Genomic DNA, 20,193 nt, shown 5'->3' with positions numbered 1-20,193 from the left:
CAGAAATCATAATTTTACTGTGAATCCACCAGACTTCTTTAATTGAATCAAGAGAAGACATCTTAACCATATTGACCCTTTGGAAAAATAGTTGCTTCTGTGTATGTTTGTGGAAGAGAAAGAGAAAGAAAATCAACATTTTTAACCAAATGGGAACCCAACCAGCATTTCATTAAAAATTCAATCAAACTAAATTCCAGTGATGCTTTCTTTTAACAATGTATAATTTAGCAACTGCTTTTCTAAAAGCCTCTTTTACCTCCCTGTTTCTTAGGCTGTATATCAAGGGATTTAATAAAGGTGTCAGGACCGTATAAAACAGAGACAAGACTTTGTTGATTTCTCGAAGTCCATCTGTTTTGGGCAAAATGTAGACAATCATTATTGAACCATAGAAAATGGACACCACTATGAGGTGTGATGAACAGGTTGAAAAAGCCTTTTGCCTTCCATTGGTGGATGGGATTCTCACAACAGTAGAAATTATATGAACATAGGATGCCAAGGTTAGCAAAAATGGTGGCAAAGAACATGCAGCAGCTAATAATGCAGTTAAAATTTCAATCACATGTGTATTGTTGCATGCAAGGTTTAATATTGGATTGAAATCACAAAAGAAATGGTTGATTTCAATGGGGCCACAGAATTTTAACTGGTACATTAGATATATAGTTATGTTAATAGCTAATGAGCCACTTATCCAGGATCCAACCACAAGCTTCAGACAAACCCTGCCATTCATAATGGCTTTGTAAAGTAATGGATTGCAGATTGCTACATATCTATCATAAGACATTGCTGCTAGAAGGTAACATTCAGAAGCTGCCAAGAAACCAAATAAGTAGTATTGTATCATGCAGCCAATTACAGAAATAGCTATTGGACCCTCATATAGAAGGTTGGTTAATGTTATTGGAAGAATATTAGAGCTGTAGCATGTCTCAAGACAGGACAAATTACATAAGAAAAAGTACATAGGAGTGTGAAGATGATAATCACTAACAATCAGGACAATGATAAGGATATTCCCAACCATAGTCATAATGTAGACCATCAATAAGAGGACAAAGAGAAGAAACTGCAGGTCACCAAAATCTCCAAGTCCTAGCAAAAGAAATTTGGTAATAGTTTGATTTTGTTCTTCACCTTTGGCCATTGTTACAAAATGATACCTACAAAAATGATATAAAATACATAAGAATTGATATTGATAAAGTAAAAGTCTGTCATTTCTCTGAAAGAACATTATATTTATTAAAAGCAACTTCAACTTTCATGCAACTAGAAGCAGGCTATGTTGGCAATCTATTCTTATCTTGTGATAGTTAAATACCAGGTTTTACATCAAGTCCAGGAACGATCAGCAATGTAGTGTTGTGTGAGAATGGCAGCTATTGGTAGATAATGTAAACTTGCATTCATATATTTCATTAGTGTAAACTTCACTGAATGCAGTATAACTAGAAAATTATACACATTGCAGTATAAATGCATTATTTATGTGCTTGATGATGGAACTTTCATAGTTTAGCTATCCGCTTCTTTTCTTTTTCTTCTGTGTTTGGCATTAACTGAACACATTAACTGAGATCTTAGGTTACCTGAACTTCAACCAAACTAAAAATATCAGCTAATACTTCATTAGATGACGAACTGATTATGATTAATGAAGTCTTATTTCAACTACTCTAATTTAGATCCATTTTATCTAAAACTAAAGAAATTTTGCCATGTTTATTTATACTGCAAGTCAGTTGGAGTACTTGCTATAAAATTGTTTGAATCCTGACCTATAGTAATGCCCAAGTATATACTATATTTCCCTTTCCTTCTCTCTTTCAAATAACACAGACATGACAACAGGGATAAATAGACTGTACTTTTGCAATTAGATATTGCTACATTCAATTTATATTTTAATAATACATTGAATATACGTTTGAAAATGCAGTTTAAAGTATTTTCACTTTTTCAGATCATAAATTAATCATCATAAAGATCATTTCTTATTTTGGAAGAAAAATGTGTAGTAACAAGGTTGACAATCATAGTACAAATTCTTATTTTCTTATAATTCGTACTGTTCAGTATATAAGACTAATAGCTTGAGAGATTTAAAGTTTGGACTGGGTTATTCCAATTACAAGGTGTTTAAAATGCAATGTTTAAAATTAATATAAAGTTTTAAATGTTTAGAGGAATTCTATCTCTTTGATGTGCTGGCATGATAAAATATCTAAAATAGAACATGGGATGAAGTTGAAACAATGTGTAGAAGGTTACTTCCTTATCTGCAAATTGGAGTGCAAACTTATATAATTTCAATTCTTTAATGTCTAGAATGGATTTATAATACTAATATCTATGATAAGAAAAGATTTCACAATGTTCCCATTTATTATTCCCAGTTATTAAGAAAATTATTAGATATTTGGAACAAAAAGTACCATATCTCAAAGCTTTACCTGCAAAAACAGTTCCTTGTTCAATCTTTGGCAAGTTGGGGTACAGTAGAAGAACAGAAGAAACACTAAACCAACCATTGAAAAACAATTCTAAATAAGAACATCTAATGGATTATAATTACAACTGTTTCTGATTTCCTTTGGATTTAAATCTTTTATTTTGGGAATGCTGATTTTTTTTCTAGCACACATTTATATGACATTCAAATATTGACATTATTTCTGAGGAAAAATGGTTAAAGAGAATTTCTTCCTTGTTGAAAGTTGGACAGAAAGAAATTACCTTTGGTTCTTGTTTTTTTTTCTCAATAGCAGAGTATCTCTGTTTATTTTAAGGTAACCTTGAAGAAAGATCATATGTGTAGCAATAGGAACACCTTTACCTAAGTGGGAATACTGCATAAAAAAGAAATTTAATTGTGTGACATATTTCTAGGGTCTCATGAATTTAAAAAGTAGTATTTTCAGAGTCCCAGAATTCAAAATATCTTGGCAAATGTTATACACTCATCCCAAATAAATACTAACTGACTTTTCTAACGAAGATGAAAATATACATACATACATACATACATACATACATACATACATACATACATACATACATACATTTTCTTTTATTAATGATGCATATAACAGGTTTCTCCAACACTGTAATATCTATATGTCTGTGTTGGTTGTGGTCACCTGAAAATATCACTCTTAATTAAGTAAACCATGGTTGGTCTCTGACCATCAATAAATATTAAATTAAAAGCCAAATATTATACAGAGTTAGGTATTTATAGTCAGGCTGCTTGCATCTGATCCTCTTGAACAACTTACTACCTGACTTATATGATTATGTATAAATAAATATATTCAGAATGAACATATCAGTATTTTTGCTTTTTTTTACCTGAAAATAAAGACTTGATTAACCTGAGGTTCATTTATGGAGACATCTATGCAGTTCTCTTGTCAGCAATGCAGTTGTCATTGCTGTTTTCTCAGATTTTGTTTTTTAAATTTCCAGTCTAGTCTTCAGCCCTGGATTTTCCTAAACATTTCTAATGTAACTAGCAATCAGACTTTATCACTCTGCTCAGTCTCTGAGTCTAGTTGGGCACTTTCATTCCTCAAATGTCCTCAAAACTCTTCTGCTATCCTGAACTGTCTGTGCTCCTTTTTCTTCTTTAGAGATTCACTTCTGTTCTAAAATTTTAAATTATTTGTTTTTATTTTCACTCTTCCTTATATACCTCATCAGAACAATTGTCCCTCCTGCTTCACTGTGTTTCCCTTTTCCCATAGGAAAGGGTCAATTTTCAGTTATCTTCATTTAAAAAACAATAATAAGTATTTTAAAACTTCAGCAGCTGAATTGGGTGCCATCAGCTTCTTGTTGAGACTTAGATAGATTTTCTCTATTGATGTTCTGTTCCTAATCTGGTCCTGCAGCTTTTCCAATGGTGTGTGGTGTTACTGTAATTGAATCTGGCCATCTTGCAATCATCAATCATTTTTTTTATTTTCTTCATAATAATAATACAAGAATAGTTTGCTCATGCCTTCTCCCACATGCTATGAATTTGTCACTGTCACTAAAATAATTATCTGCTTCCAGTATCTTCCATATTGCTGCTACCTAATATAGGTATCTGATTGCTTTAGCTGAGCAGCTGGGATGCCCTTTATGTTTTTGGGTGATGATAGTCTTGGCATACACATTGAGTGTTCTTCACACAGGCACCGCCCTCCTCCATGAACACATCCCCCTATGCTAAGGCAATTCAGAAGAACTTGGGGCTTGCAGGGGGGTAGCTGAGATCAGTCATACTTTAATATTCTTGTTGTGACCCACTGCCAGCCGGTGGAGCTGGAAGCAGAGCCGGACAGTGAGGATGTTGGGAAGAAAGATGGGCCAGTCCTGAGGGCTGAAGAAAGCTCAGACGAGGGCTCTGCATCAGAGGCAGAGAGGGAGCTAGACAGCAGTGATGCAGAGGAACAGCTGGAGCCTGTTCCCAGTGTTCGCATGCACAGAGCTGCCAAAAGATAAGAACAACTAAGAAACCAGGATCAACAGGAGTAAAGCCACACCTTGGAGTGATTGGTTCCTCCTATAGGAAAAAAAAGAGGAGTGGACTGGGAGTAGGCTTTTGTAGGAAACAATTCATTCATTTGTTTGTGTCAAGAGTGAAAAGTTCTATTTATGACTATAAGAGACTCTCTGCCAAGGCCTTGTCCTACATTTGGAAACTAGTTATTTGGCAGCTCTCCAAACATGATAAGGTTCGTGTTGATAAACATTCCTCCGAAAGACTGTTTGCTAAGCCTTGTGGACTATGAATGAAAGTCATTCCTAGTCATGTTAATAAAAGGGGTTTTGCCAGGATTAAGACTCCGCTTCTTGCTTTTTAAGGAAACTTGGGTCAGAGCAATTGTGTAAAAATGAGATATGCCAATATTGAACTAATTCAACACTTTACTTCCAATTTCATGAGTAATAACTGAAAAATGAATGAATGCTGGGAAAGCAAGAATAAGATAAATATATCACATGTATCAATAGAATGTGAGATCTAGAAGTAAAGATTAAAGCATCAAGCAAACTGGAAGATTGTTAATTCTTGTCCTGCCTTTGGCACAAAGCCCGCTGGCTAACATTGTGCCAGTCATTCTCTCTCAGCACTGGGATGAAAGTAATGGCAAACTACTTCTGAAATTTTGAAAAGGAAATGCAGTACTCAGCAGTCATCACTTGAAGTGGGGAGGAGGGCAGAGCAGGTAGATAGAAAAGGGTAATTGCAAAGAATGTAGCCAGAAAGCCAAGACTGATTAATAACTATAAAAAGAAAAGAAAATCCCAAGGAATATTGCTGGAAATAAGAAAATGTTTTGGAAGTATATGAAAAGTACTAAACAAAGAGCTTCCAGCAGAGTAAATAGAATCAAAAACTTGTTGTTGCCAGGGAACCCAAATTATTTGCAATGAATTTTAGATAGACTGCATGGTGCAACAAAGACAATAGATCTGAAAAGTCCAAACTAATTCTTTTAGACAAAGAAAATTGGGAGCATGATTCTAATGTTGTACGTCTATGGAGAAATAATGCAAGTGAAGATACAATATTTGTGTGCCATTTAGAGAATGTTTATTGAAAACAGGAAAATGAATGGAAACATGTTAATGTAAATATTGGTGAGATATAATGGATAGTGTGTGATCTGTTGTAAGGAAAGAATGGTTGTCAAAAGAACTGAAAAAGGTAGTAAGAATATAGTAACTTTATGCCCAATTACAAAACAAATATAAGAAGAAAAAGGGAATTGAGTGAGAGAAAACAAAACACCATGAAACTCATATTTGGATGGAATTATCTCAGATCACTGAAGTGGCTTTGAATTTTCTGTGAGATTTTCAGTTTTTTATTGATTTTGCTTTTCTATATATTGAATTCTTCTGCGTCCTTTACTATGTAAAATTTTGTCTCTCAATTTTCTTTTTTATTTTGTTGTCAATAAATTCTAATTACAATTAAAAATAGCTTACTATCCCATCTTCTCCTATTGTTTATATAAGAATATTGGAAATAATGTTATCATTTATTAATTCCAAAACAAACTCTTCTGATCCATACTTAATCAATGTCAGGAATGGAAGTTTACCAATCCACAACAACTCCTCAATTATTATGGATTGCATATTAAAGAACAATATATTTGCCAAGACAGGTTCAAAAATAGTTTTGGACAATCTCTGCCATCTTCTCCACTCTCCCAAAACAGCATTTCTCTTTGTAAAATCACAAAAGGTGTATGAAGCTGTCCAGTCCACTCCCAGCTGGAATAACTCTATTAAATGTCTACATATTGCAATAGTGTGTACAGGGAAAAACATATTTCTTGGGGGAAATATATAAACATAGAAGCAGAACATCTTTAGACTAAAGGATATTCAGTTCAAACAACTGAAAGCATCTTGTAGAGAGTGCATTTGAGGAGAAAAACCAGATCCAGTTATTGCAGAAGTAAATAAAAGTCTCTACTTTAAGATATTCTGTAAGGTAACCAAATCTTATTATATATCCCAAGCTCTTTTCTATCATGTAATATGAAAAGCTTTCCAACTAGTTTTAACAGTGGGACCTACATTTCATGGGTGAGAATGCAATCTATAAAGAATATCAGTTCTATATAAGGGACTAGAATAGAATAATAAAACTAAGGGCAGAGAACAAGCTGAAGTATCCTAATCCATAGTATCTAAATTGTGAAAGTATTAATATTTGCATTTTATTATTAATAAAGTAGTACATCTGAATGTAACCTTTAGCACAACTGTTACAAAATTATTGCTTTACAGCATGTCTAAATGAGTGGACAAAAGGCGCCATAGTTTTAGAACTGCATTTGATTTTGGTGCTCCTGGAAAGCAAATCATGTTTCATAGTCCAAGACAAAACATGGGAGGATGTAGAGCAACTTTCTCACAATCTAGTGGTCTCTATATTCATTAAGATTACATAAATCTCCAGTAAATTTGTGATAGAATTTCTTTAGGGGATGTTCTGAACATGATTGAATCTTTCCCTGTAATTCATGAGAAAGCAAATGTGACAGTTTTTGAATAAATCATTAATTCTTGTTTTTCTGTTTTGCATGTACAATATTTAATTTGCCTTTTTAAAATGTAATGTTTTATTTGATTGCCAACAGATGCAATCCATGTGTGGCATACAACAAGAAAATCAAACAACTATTACACATTTCCTCTTGCTGGGATTTGATGATCTCCAAGATTTGCAACTATTCCTCTTCTTACTTTTTCTCGTGATCTACATTGTGACCATGATGGGGAACATTCTCATCATTACTCTTGTTGCTTCAGACCATCACCTTCACACTCCAATGTATTTCTTTGTGGGGAATTTATCCTGCTTAGAGACTTGCTATAGCTCAACCATTCTACCAAGGATGCTAGTCAGCCTTTTAACTGGGGATGGGCTTATTTCTGTTAAAGGATGCATTGTGCAATTTTGGTTCTTTGGATTTCTAGCAGCAACAGAATGTTATCTGCTGGCAGTGATGTCTTATGATCGCTACCTTGCAGTATGCAAGCCACTTCATTACATATCTCTTATGGATACTCGTTGCTGCATTCAGTTAGTGTTAGTATCATGGCTCAGTGGCATGGTTATGGTCACCACAATTACATTAAAAATGTCACAGTTAAATTTCTGTGCTCCGAGTGAAATGAACCATTTCTTTTGTGACTTCATGCCATTGATGCAACACATTTGTTGTGGTTCTCATCTACTCCTTTTGTCCAGCTTTGTAACTACTTCTGTGGCAACCTTTCCTCCATTCTTGCTCACCCTGGCTTCATACATGTGCATCATCACCACCATACTGAGAATCCCTTCTGCTGTAGGAAGAAAGAAAGCCTTCTCCACTTGCTCAACTCACCTTATAGTTGTTACAATATTTTATGGAACATTAATAGTTGTATATTTGCATCCCAATACTGTAGCTCTCAACAAAATGAGCAAATTTTTCTCCCTCTTTTACACAGTCTTTACACCTCTTTTTAATCCTCTGATATACAGCTTGAGAAATAAGGAAGTGAGCAAATCCCTCAAAAGAGCTGTCAGGAAATATGTAGTATTTAAAAAACTAGCAGTGATTTCTATTTAAAATAAATGAATACAATGTAGAGGTGTAAAAGAATTCAGCTATAACACATCATTCTCAGATCAAATGTTGAGTAAATAATGTATATTGAGAATGCTATGTATAAAAATTGATATTATAGGCATTTGCATAAAATAGGAAGATAAATGATTGATAATCAAAAGAGTGGATTGTTTCATTTCTTGGATAGCCTTTTGATAGTATCAATCAGCATTGTTCAGTAGTTTACAATAGAGATTATTGCATTGAAACCATATACATTTCTGAGTTTTGTTCATGTTAAAAAAAATAATTCAAGAAAAATGGCAAACCATCTAACAAGTAAACACAGGTAATTCAGATCTGTTTTAATCCATACATCTGTATTCCAGAAATAATTTTGATACACAGTTGTACCTTGAAAAGGGATGCATAATCACAACTTACTATTCCTGCCTCCTCTTTGTTATAATGAGGAGTGAAGCAATTACAATTTCTCCTGCTCATATTTTCTCTAGCATTTGCCTAGAGACATTATAGTAACATTATAGTAAAGACATTATAGTAACTAGGGAAAGATAAATGCAAAATACCATAGGTACTTCACCTCTTCAAACTTGCAAGATGCTGTTAAAAGGCTATTACAATAAAAGTAGTATTAATTTACAAAGTGCTTAATTCCTGATCTTATCTTCTAAGACCAACATCTAATAGATAAATAATTAATGGCATAGTATCAATGGCCTCAGATCATAAACTGGGTTTTCCAGAATATAGTCTGATGCATATAGTTGTCTCGGCCTTGTAGATTTGTGCACTGTGGAGGAAGTATCTTACTAAACTGCTTGCGATGGGCCATCATTAGAAAAAAAGTTTCTTCTCAATTTATTAGGGAATCTTTTAGAAGAGTAAAAGCATCTCCACACCTTAAAAACAATTAAAATAAACATTGTAACTTAAAACTTATAGAGAATTCCTCAACATTTGATTAAAAAGACAAGCATATCTCAAGTGCTGAAGCTTCAGTGACGCATGAAGGAACCACCATAAAGACATTCTACATTGTTAGTAAATTTGGTGTGTATTTGATTATGTGTGTATGTATGTAATATATTTAAAAGTATTTAAAATAAAATAGAACTTGAAACCAAACTTCCTTTGATAGAAACTGAAAGATTATAAGTTTTAATATTGTCTTTGACAAAAGCCAGCTGAATGACTTTGACTCAGTCATTTTCTTTCAGTCTTAGGAAAGAGGCAATGGTAAACAATTCTGAAAAAAATTGCCAAGAAAAGTGCAGAGACTTTGAGAATTGGGCACAATTGCATGGAAGGGAAAAAAATACTTGTCATCAACTCATTAAAAAAGATTGCATATTCCTTTAATATATAACAGATTTGGAAGGGATTTTGTAGGTAACAGTAACAGTTGGAAGGAATCTTGGAGGTCATCTAGTCCAATTCCTTGCTCAAGCAGGAGACCCTACACCATTTCAGACAAAAGGCAGTCCAGGCTCTTCTTGAAAGCTTCCAGTAACGAAGCTCCCACAACTTCTGAAGATAACTTCTGTTCCATTGGTTGATGGTGCTTACCATCAGAAAATTTTATTATTTCTAGGTTGAATCAGTTTCCATCCATTATCCCTTGTCTGGACCCTGGGTGCTTTGGACAATAGCTTCAACCCCTACTCTCTATGGCAGTCCTCAAATATTGGCACACTATTTTCTGTCATTAACATGTCACTTGTTTTAATCTATATTTGAAACAGTGTTCATACCAAAATTGGTGAACAGCAGATGAAATCAACCAAGCTAACACTTATCCAAGCAACACTTAATTGACACTTAATTAATTGTTCCTCAAGAATTTGCCTCTTCTGCTGCATTAAACATATGCTTTAGAGATAGTTTTATACCTGTTTCACCTTTGATTTGTTGAATTCATGAGATCTGATGCCTCACGTTATGCAATCAGTAAAACAAAATTAAATGGTAATCAAGCTACAAATGCCAGTGGATTCTGCTCTTTTGGACACTATATTTTTATCCTCAGAAATTGCTCTTTTATTGTCCTGAACATTCTTCTTATGTCAATGAAATTTCCAGGTGCAAGTGATTTGGCTGTTTAAATTCCTCTCATTGCTTTTTATATGCTTCCTAAATTCCACCCCATCTTCTTCCTTTATAGTTAGTTCAATGGGTTAATGATACTTCTACTAATCTATTAATCTCTTATTTCACAAGAGACCGCAAAATGGAATCAGGTTTGTGTGTGCCATTTGCTATGATGAGTTTTAGTGGGTTTTAGTAGTCTCCCAATAGCTAATCTGTGGCCCTTACCTCTTTGCTGACTTTCCTTAACTGAGAGGCCCATTTATATAGCCACACATGCAAAAGATGGATTACAGCAAGAATGTCAAAAGCTTGGTGTTCTCTGGGAATGACATCAAGCTGCAAAATCAATTATTTACATGACATTTAATATTAGTCCTCCCAGACAAAAATTACCAGGGGCAGAATGTTGGGTTTATGTGTCTTTTCAAAGATTGCAAATTGATTATGCAAATATACTGATTTGTCAGAGATGCAAAAGTTCTAATTGTGTGCACTTTTTATAAACGGTGAACATGCCCCATTAAGAAAGTTAATGCTGCCCCTGTAATAGTTGTTGTTGTTGTTGTTGTTGTTGTTGTTGTTGTTGTTGTTATTATTATTATTATTATTATTATTATTATTATTATTATTATTATTATTAGCAAGTTGTTTCAACAGTAGGGATACATACCGTACATGGTAGAACCATACATTCCTTATGCAATGTTTGTTGGGCTGACTCTAATTAGGACAATATTAAATAAGTTCTGGTAAGTAAAAAACTAAGTTTTTGGAATTTGGACAAGAGGTGGGTTACAAATCCTGTTGTTACCAGTTCATGATGTGATGAGGCGGTTCCTAAATTTAGAGATGTAACTAGGTTCCTTTCCTCGTAGGGGCCAATAAAATGCCACTATTGCTGTCAACTTCGCTGCAGAGTGTCAGAGTGCTTGGTGTGCAGAGTGCACACCAATCGCCACAGCAGTAAAGAGAAGGCCCAGATGCCACCAGAAAAGAGTCATTTGGGTCAACAACCTCTGGAAGAGGATCCCAAACCTAAGGTGATGAAGAGTCCTATGAAGGGGGAGGTCTTGGAGGAGGAAAAGGGCAAACAACCTCTCGAAGAGGATCCCCAACCTATGGTGAAGAAGTGTCCTATCAAAGGGGAGGCCTCAAAGGAGGAAAATGCTGAAGATGACCCAATGGTGAATGCACCCCTTCGCCTTCCAAGTCAACCTCCAACTATCTGAGATGGGGGTGGAAGGGGAAGTTGAAGCAGTTGTGGACACTGGTTGCACTTGATGCTTAATCAGCATGTTGATTGCCAAGTAACTAGACATATGCACAAGACCTCTAGCCTGTCTCATTCAGGTTGAGCAGGTAGATGGAATGCTAATTGGAGAGGCCCAAGCCATGCTAATAACTGAACTGGTGAAGTTACAAGTGGGCCACCACCATGAGCTTCTCAGATTAATTGTGGCTCTGGAGATGCTGGAAAAAATAAGCTTGTATGGCTTGACAAGTGGAAGCCTACAATAAAGTGGGAAGATGGCGGTAGGAAATTGATCATTGTATTTGGGCTGCTACCACCAGTGAAGGAAAAGGGTCAGCCAGGGATGATTGAACCCAAGAGCCCAGGACCTGCAGCACCTGCAACAGAGACAAAAACCCCAGGGGTACAACAAGTACCAAAAAAGTTGTTGGGGGATGTTTTGTTGAGACCGCAGCACAACAATAACCGAAGCCAGGATAAGCTGATGACAGCTATGAAATTGGTCCTCCCAACAGACCAGTGGCTCAACAATAACCAGGAAATCCTAACGATGGAAAATGGATTAGCCTGGAATGGGTCCAAACTGTACATTCCCGTGAAGTTAAGGCTAAAAGTTCTACAGCGAAGCCATGAGGTGAAACTAGGAGGCCACTTTGGATTTCTAAAAATGCTCCACCTTGCCAGACATCAATTTTGGTGGCCACAGATGGAATCAGAGGTGGAAAATTACATAAAAACCTGTGCCACTTGTGCAGCAATGAAACCATTGCCGGAGGCATCCCCTGGACTACTACAATGAGTGGCCAGCCCTAACCGACCATGGGAAGAGGTCGCAATGTACTTCTTCACTGAACTCCCAAACAGTTGTGGGAACAGAGTAATCTGGACAATTATTGACTTGGTTTCCAAGCAGGAGCATTTCATTCTTTGCTGTCTGCAAAGAAATTAGCAAAAAATATTTGTGAAACACACATCACCTGCACAGATTGCCCAAGAGGATCATTTCAGACTGTGGAGTCAAGTTCACAGCCAAGTTCTGGAGAGATGTCCTGAGATCCATTGGGTCCACAGAAGAACTGAGCTCAGAAGTTCATCCCAGGATGAACTGTGCAGCAGAGAGAGCAATGTGGTTGTGGTGTTATGTGGACTATCAGCAAGACAACTAGTCGGACTTGCTCTCTTCGCTGAAGTGGCGTACAATGACACAGTCCACAGCAGCAATGAATTAACTCCTTTTCAGATTACCAGTGGCATGAAATTTGTTGCCATGGCTGAGCTGTCTAGAGAACCTCCCTCCTTCATGTCTCTGAATGAATGGATGGACACACTAAAGAAAGGATGGGAAATTACAAATTACAAAGAAGTTTCTAGCAGATACGGCAGAAGCCTACAAGAAGCAAGCTGATAAACACCGCTTGCTCTAAAACCCCTTTCATGTGGGGGACAAAGTTTTTGTATCTACCAAATACATGAGATTAAGAATGCCTAGCAAGAAATTTGGTCCAAAATTTCTAGGTCCATTCCCAATAGTGAAGTAGTTAACCCAGTTACAGTTCAACTCAGTCTACCCAGAAGTCTGGGGAAAATTGACCCAAAATTTCATTCTAGCTTGGTGAGACCAATAATTGGGTGTAGCATAAGAGCATCTACCCAGGCTTTCTCTCCTTCTGTAGTGATAGAAGGGAAAACACAATCTGAGGTGGAAAAAAATCATAGACTCCAGGCTGAATAGGGGTCACTTACAGTATTTAGTGCAATGGAAGGGTTACCCTTTGTCTGAAGCCACTTGGGTGAAAAGCTGGAACTTAAAAGTGGAGAAGTTAGTAGAACAATTCCATGAGAAGTTTTCTGATAAGGCAAAGGGTCCCCCTGAGGGGGGAAGAGGTGGTTAATTGTATTATGTTAACTTTTATGTTATTCTCTTTTCAGGAAACATTTTTCTTCTGAGAAGAGGCCACCTGTCAGGCCTGCAGTTACATTCCTTTTAGGATTTTGGCCTGCCACACTCTCTATTATTTCATTATGCTCTTTCATTAATGTAGTAATTGGGAGGGGGAATAGAAAGGAGTAGAATTGCGGAATGTGTTGTTGTCATTCCATTCTAAGAGCCCAAGGTCATCTTTTGTCTCTGCACCTCTGCACCTGACCGGAACCAGCTGGGTGGAGATGCCAGCATGGCTGAAGAAGATTGGACCATGTGATGGATTTATAGGTGTGGGGATAAGATCATGAACTTTCAACTGGGTGAAATCCCAGGAAGTTTTTCAGATTTGGGATTTTCCACAGTTCGTTGCCAACATGTCTGTCTTATTAAATTGGAACTTTAAGGATAGCTCTGCCTTGGACTCTGATTTAATTTTGCATGATATTTGGAACACTGACATTATCAACAGTTAGAATCCACAGCCTGTTTTTTCTGTTTGATCTAATGGGATGGACAGCTGTAACCAGGGAAAGGCATTACTTAAAGTAACTATGTTGCATGCCATGAAAATATTTCAATTTGCTTTTTTTTAAAAGTCAAAAACTGCACCCTAAATTTTTTTGGTCAATGCTTTTCCTATACTGCAATAATCTTTTTTTTTACTTTATACACATCTACTTCATCCTGGAAAAAGTTCAATATATGTAATGGATAAATAAATGCAGAGAAGAGAAGAGAAGAGAAGAGAAGAGAAGAGAAGAGAAGAGAAGAGAAGAGAAGAGAAGAGAAGAGAAGAGAAGAGAAGAGAAGAGAAGAGAGTTTTTTGTGATTGGACGCATAAGGAATTTGTATTTGGTGCATACTCTCTCAGTCTACACAAAAAGAAAAGATACATTCATCAAGAAACATAACGTACAGCACTTAATAATAGTCATAAGGTACAAATAAGCAATCAAATCACACTAGGAAAGAATCAATGTAAATCGTAAGGATAAAAGCAACAAAGTTATAGTCCTGTAGTCATAAGTGGGAGGAGATGGGTAATAGGAACAATGAAAAGATTAAAAGTAATGCAGACTTAGTGAATATTTTGACAGTGTTGAGGGAATTATTTGTTTAGCAGAGCGATGTGTTCAGGAAAAAACTGATCTTGTGTCTAGTTGTTCTGGTGTGCATTTTGGGGGTAGCAATTGAAACAATTTATCTCCAAGATATGAGAGGTCTGTAAATATTTTCACAGCCTTCTTTTTGACTCATGCAATATATAGGTCCTCAATGGAAAACAGGTTGGTAGTAATTGTTTCTTCTGCAGTTCTAATTATCCATTGAACTCTATGTCTGTCTTGTTGGGCTGCAGAACCAAACCAGACAATTATAAAGGTGCAGATGACAGACTTAATAATTCCTCTGTAGAATTGTATCAGCAGCTCCTTGGGCAGTTTCAGCTTCCTGAGTTGGCGCAGAAAGAACATTCTTTATTGTGCTTTTTTGATGATGTAATTGGCGTTAGGTGTCTATTTTAGGTCTTGAGATACGATAGAACCTAGAAATTTGAAGGTTTGTACTGTTGATATTGTGTTGTCTAGTATTGTAAGAGGTGGTTGTATGGGAGGGTTTCTCCTAAAGTCTACCACCATTTCTATGGTTTTGAGTGTGTTCAGTTCCAGATTGTTCTGATTCCACCACGAGGCTGGTTGTTCAATCTCCTGTCTGTATGTGGATTCATTGTTGTCTGGAATGAGACCAATCACTGTTGTATCTTCTGCAAACTTTAGTAATTTAATAGATGGATCATTTGAGATGCAACCATTGGTATATTTGGAGAAGCGAAGTAGAGAGAGCACAGAGCCTTGAAGATGTGTGTGCTAATTGTACAAGTATCTGATGTGAGTAACAAAGTCTGACAAAACAATGTATGGTTTGTTTTGTTTGTTTTGTTTTGTTGAGGTATAGTGAGAGTTTCCACTTGGCTATGCAATTGTAACTTGTACTAAGAGCCTTTTTTGTACATTCTAATTAGTGGTTTAAAGGTTAGGAAATTTTGTCAATTGCCTACTGTTAGTTATGTTGAGCATAATGGTTGCCAAGGGACTTGTTTTACTTTTTCTCTTAGGAATTTTGATAGTGCAAATGAGAATCAAAACAAATAAATGAAAGTAGAGCATTATTTGAGGTTAAGAAGAAGTTGTTTTATAAAGTCCTTAAAAATAAATGCATGCAACTTGTCCAACTGCCTAAAGATGAAAAGCATATTGTCATAGGAATCCTCCAGGACAGGAAATCTTGTATCAGTCAGATCCTCATTTACAACATTCACATCCATAGTATTTCCAGCAGTAAAGGTTTCAATACGGTATTTGAAAGAGTTGGGGTATAAGTACAATTCTGAACTATTTCACTGATATTTTAAGCTTTGGGATAAGCTCACTTTGAAAAGAGCATGTCTGTTTTAATAAAAACTAATGTATTAATAGGGGATTTAATACTTAAAGTCAGTTGATTGCAAATCAAGTTTTTAAACCATTTTAATTATCACAGGAGTAATTGGGGTTTCCTAAAATGCAGATTGTACATTCATTGAAAGCATCTTTTGATTTCACAATGTGGTCCAAATGCATCAGCAACACCTGAAAGCCTTACATTACAATCAACATTATAATGTTTCTTAGATGAGTCTAAAAGTACAATATTTTTATGGACAATTGAAATGTGTTATTGAGGTGACTACCAGTTATTTATAAGAACTTTTGAACAGAGTTCAATATCCTGTACCTAGGCATCCATTCCTAATCATGATGACTTCAAAATGATGACATTATTTAGACATGGTTTGCATTGCAGGAATCTTCATCATATTCCCCTTGATCCCCAACACCTGTGACCTTTTATTTTAAAAAAACAATGGTTAAAATAATAAAAAATAGTGAATATATATATATATATATATATATATATATATATATATATATATATATATATATATATATATATATATATATATATATATATATATATATATATATATATATATATATATATATATATATATATATATATATATATATATATATATTGGTACCAGGCTATGGGCCTGGGTTTTTATATTTGCATAAATATAAAATATTATATGCAAATATAACAACCCAGGCCCACAGCCTGGTACCAAAAGGCAGATAATGAATTTCAGAAAATGCTGAAATAATTGAGTTTACATTTTAGTTTATTATTGGATGAAAATTATTGATGTATTATTAAATACATCAATATTTATTTATTTATTTAATATATCAGTATTTATTTAAAATGTTGAACCATTTTTTGCATAATACCTTTCATGGCGAGGCAATGTTTGTTTGTTTGTTTGAGTCTTTGGGTCAATTTTGATCCTGGCGACTGCCTAGTAGAAGTCCCTTCAATTTTCAGGGCAAGATTTTTGTATTTTTTTTTCTTTTTGTCAGCTCCCATGGAAAATATGCAATGGCACAATCATACATCCATTACCAGTTTCATTCTTTTGGGCTTTCAAAATTTACATCAATTTCAGATTTTTCTCTTTTTGTTGTTTTTGGCCATATATATTGTAACTATAATTTGTAATGTTCTTTTTTTAATTTAATTTTATTATTACATTTTTTTATTTTGTTACATAAACAACACATGCCCACACCAGTGGGAAAAGAAAAAATCAAAACACAAAAAAGACAAAAAACAGAAAACAAGGCAGGGGGAAAAAAAAGAAAAAACAAAAGAAAGAAAGAAAAAAACACACGTTTATATTATAAAAAAGTATATCAGCTGGTTACAACATGTTTTTGTGCATCTCTTCCATTAATTCATATTAATTCAAATATCTTAACTCCAATGTTTATCATATTGACATCATCATACCTCCACTTTTAGTTGACTACAGTTATTTAAACATCTTTCATCCTTAACTATGCCAAAGATTTGATCCATAACCACATGCTAGCATTTCATTTACTTGTTTATAAAATCCTCCATTAACATCAAATCCTCATATCCTGTTTTAGCTAAACATCCATAATATTTAATACCAAAAATTCCATCCTCCATGTATATAGTTTATTATCATTCTCCTTTCTTTATGTAATTATATCATATATCATAACATTTTCCCCATATTAGTTAACATTTAACTGTATATAGTTTTATTTTATTTTTTAATAGTGATAATTATTGTGATTAATAACCTTTGTATATGGTCCAAAAATATTTCTAACCTTCCCTTCTCATATCCAATTATTATTTATCATATCAACTCCACATTATATACATTACTATCATTATCAATTATTATTCAACTATGTCTATTACAAATAAGATTAATTAGGTTTAGCTAATTTTGAGATTGTATTCTTCCATCTATCAGCCTGTGTCTCTCCAATAACAAAACCTCCTTAATCCTGTTGCCATTCGTGGATCAGGTTCTCCAAACGTCTTTATGAGCAAGTCCAAACAAGAAGATCTTCGCATCTTTTTGCTTAAGGTGCCTCTCACATAATGTAATATAATTATCCTACGTTTATTCCACTTTTCAGCTTGTCTTTAATTCTCAGTGGTGGTATCAAAAGTTTTGCAAATGATGTTTCATAAAGTATAAATTCTTTAATGCTTCTCATTCCTCCTGCACTCTGTCTTTTGAAGTAAATCTTCTGTGTGGCTGCCCCCCCCCCCCCTTGAAACGTTCCATCTTTTTCTCCCTCAGAGGTAAACCAGATGCCCGGAATGTCAGCAAATTGAAAATCTTCATCTCTGACATCCTTCATTTGTATTTCAGGAAAATTCAAACATTCAACATTCTCACTTTTTTCTTCATATTTTGATGTTAAAAACAGCAAATAATCCAGCTTTTTTTCAAATCTGTCGTACGTGTCAGATAGCTTTTGTAGTGCGGAAAAAATCATTTGAAATGAATCATTTGAAACTTGAACAGACGCCATCTTTGTACGCAGTTAGTATTTTCCCTTTAGAGGCTTTAAGGTATTTGCAAGTAAAAACAAGCTGGGAGCTGTACAATCTTATCTGATCTTAGACCAACCCAGCCAAGCAATAAAAGTGTCAAGTTGTAGGGAGCCAAATTATAGTAAATTGGTTTACAGCCCACTTACAGAGAGTCAGAGGAGATGTTGGAGTAATCTTTCCTTTGTCCATGTAAGTAGCATTTAAAACATTTAAGAAATAGGGTAACCACTGTCCATAAACCAATAAAGAGATCCAATTCGCCGCTAGATTCTTCTGTTCTTTGGTTTCAATTAGCTTAAATTTTTATGCGGACCGTGTCTCTCTGAGTAATAAAATCACCTTACCAGCTGGAAACACTCACGCCATTCTTAGGGGCAACCTGCAGTTTCAGTTAGCTTACGGCAAATCCAGAAGTCACTGGCAAAGGAGGTTAAATTCCAACCCCCCAGGGACTTTGTGAATGTCTCTGGGGTCACTGGATCTCCTCCAACCTTTCACTGTCTCTCCGGGACAGCTTGGGTTCAAAAATGAACCATCCAATTCCTTCAGAATAGAGGAATTTCAGGAATAGCCTGAAAATCCGTCTTCTCACTGCTAAGCCCCGCCTTCTTCCCAATTTGTAATGTTCTTATAGTGATTCTAGTTGTGACTGATCAGCGCCTTCACACTCCCATGTATTTCTTCCTAGCTAACCTTTCCTTCTTGGAAGTATTTTATAGTTCTGTCATCACTCCAAAGATGTTGGCCAACTGTGTGGCAGAAAATAGAACTATTTCCTTTAGTGAATGTATCACCCAGTTATTTCTTTATGTCAGTTTGGGCACCACAGAATGCTCTCTTCTTGCAATCATGGCTTTAGATCGCTATTTAGCCATATGTAAACCACTCTTCTACAACATCATCATGAACTTCAAGCTTTGCCTTCAGCTAGCAACTCTCTCCTGGATTTCAGGCTTTTGATTCTCAGCTGTCTTGGTTGGGGGTGTTTCCTGGTTATATTTTTTTGGCCCCAATGAAATGGACCAGTTTGTTTATGATATGGAAGAGCTGATAAAACTGTCCTACAAGAAAAGCAAGTTGACTGCCTTTCTCTCTTCTGTCATTGTAACACTCAGTCCCTGTCCCTTCATCGTCATTTCCTATGTGTATATTATCTCAGCTGTCTTCAGTATAGCTTCCTCTGTTGGGAGATATGAAGTCTTCTCAACATGTGTCTCTCACATTACAGTGGTGAGTTTGTATTATGGGACTATCATTATCTTATATGTAATTCCAAAAAGAGGTCAAATTCCAGAATTTCACAAGGGATTTATCTGTTATATACACTGTTATGACACTCATGCTCAATCCCATTGTATATAGCCTCCTGTTCTGGACCTGGCATGTAACCATGCCAGGGGCCAATCAGCTTCCAACTTCACACTTTAGGATTAATGTCTCTCAGATCAATTTATTAACAGGAATTCTTAGTAGCAAACATACAGTTCAATATTAAGATACATCTGACCTTAGATCTGTCCATTGGGCGATGTGAAAAAACTATGCTTTTCCATTCCTCTGATGAAGCAGGGGTGAGGAAACATGCATTTATCCCATTGTTCTCAGTTAACACTCAAAAACTCTTCACGAAGCGTCCGGTCATAAATCAATTTTTCCGGGGGGAGAGGCCCGGTATCCAATCAGGGAACACAGATGTGGTCACATGTCATGGAACTACATTTTCCACAAGGCATCCCTGCCTATATTTCCCATAAGGTGGCTGAATTTCCCATGAGGTAGTTCCTTAAAGGAGACAGTTCTTA

At 35.5% G+C, this 20,193-nt stretch overlaps 2 protein-coding genes across 2 annotated transcripts; one reads left to right on the top strand and one right to left on the bottom strand.

Moving 5' to 3' along the window:
- Positions 1-184: 184 nt before the first annotated feature.
- On the bottom strand, positions 185-1,156 carry LOC106539587 (olfactory receptor 11A1-like). The gene has a single exon (XM_014054396.2). The coding sequence runs from the start codon at positions 1,154-1,156 to the stop codon at positions 185-187; it is 972 nt and encodes a 323-aa protein (XP_013909871.2).
- Positions 1,157-7,172: 6,016 nt separating this feature from the next.
- On the top strand, positions 7,173-8,141 carry LOC106539588 (olfactory receptor 2AP1-like). Its single transcript, XM_014054397.2, has one exon. It carries the CDS (start codon positions 7,173-7,175, stop codon positions 8,139-8,141), a length of 969 nt encoding a protein of 322 aa, XP_013909872.1.
- Positions 8,142-20,193: the final 12,052 nt, after the last annotated feature.

The sequence above is a fragment of the Thamnophis sirtalis genome, unplaced genomic scaffold (genome assembly GCF_051295495.1).
Source record: "Thamnophis sirtalis isolate CommonGarterSnake01/CBP01778 unplaced genomic scaffold, rThaSir2_p1.2 scaffold_4, whole genome shotgun sequence".
NCBI classification, from domain to species: domain Eukaryota; kingdom Metazoa; phylum Chordata; class Lepidosauria; order Squamata; family Natricidae; genus Thamnophis; species Thamnophis sirtalis.
Note: the sequence above shows the minus strand (reverse complement) of the source record. Positions and strands in the feature narration are given on the sequence as shown.

Bases quoted from the DNA above. Each gene is read 5' to 3' on its own strand.
- LOC106539587 (XM_014054396.2), bottom strand. From the start codon at position 1,156: ATGGCCAAAGGTGAAGAACAAAATCAAACTATTACCAAATTTCTTTTG.
- LOC106539588 (XM_014054397.2), top strand. From the start codon at position 7,173: ATGTGTGGCATACAACAAGAAAATCAAACAACTATTACACATTTCCTC.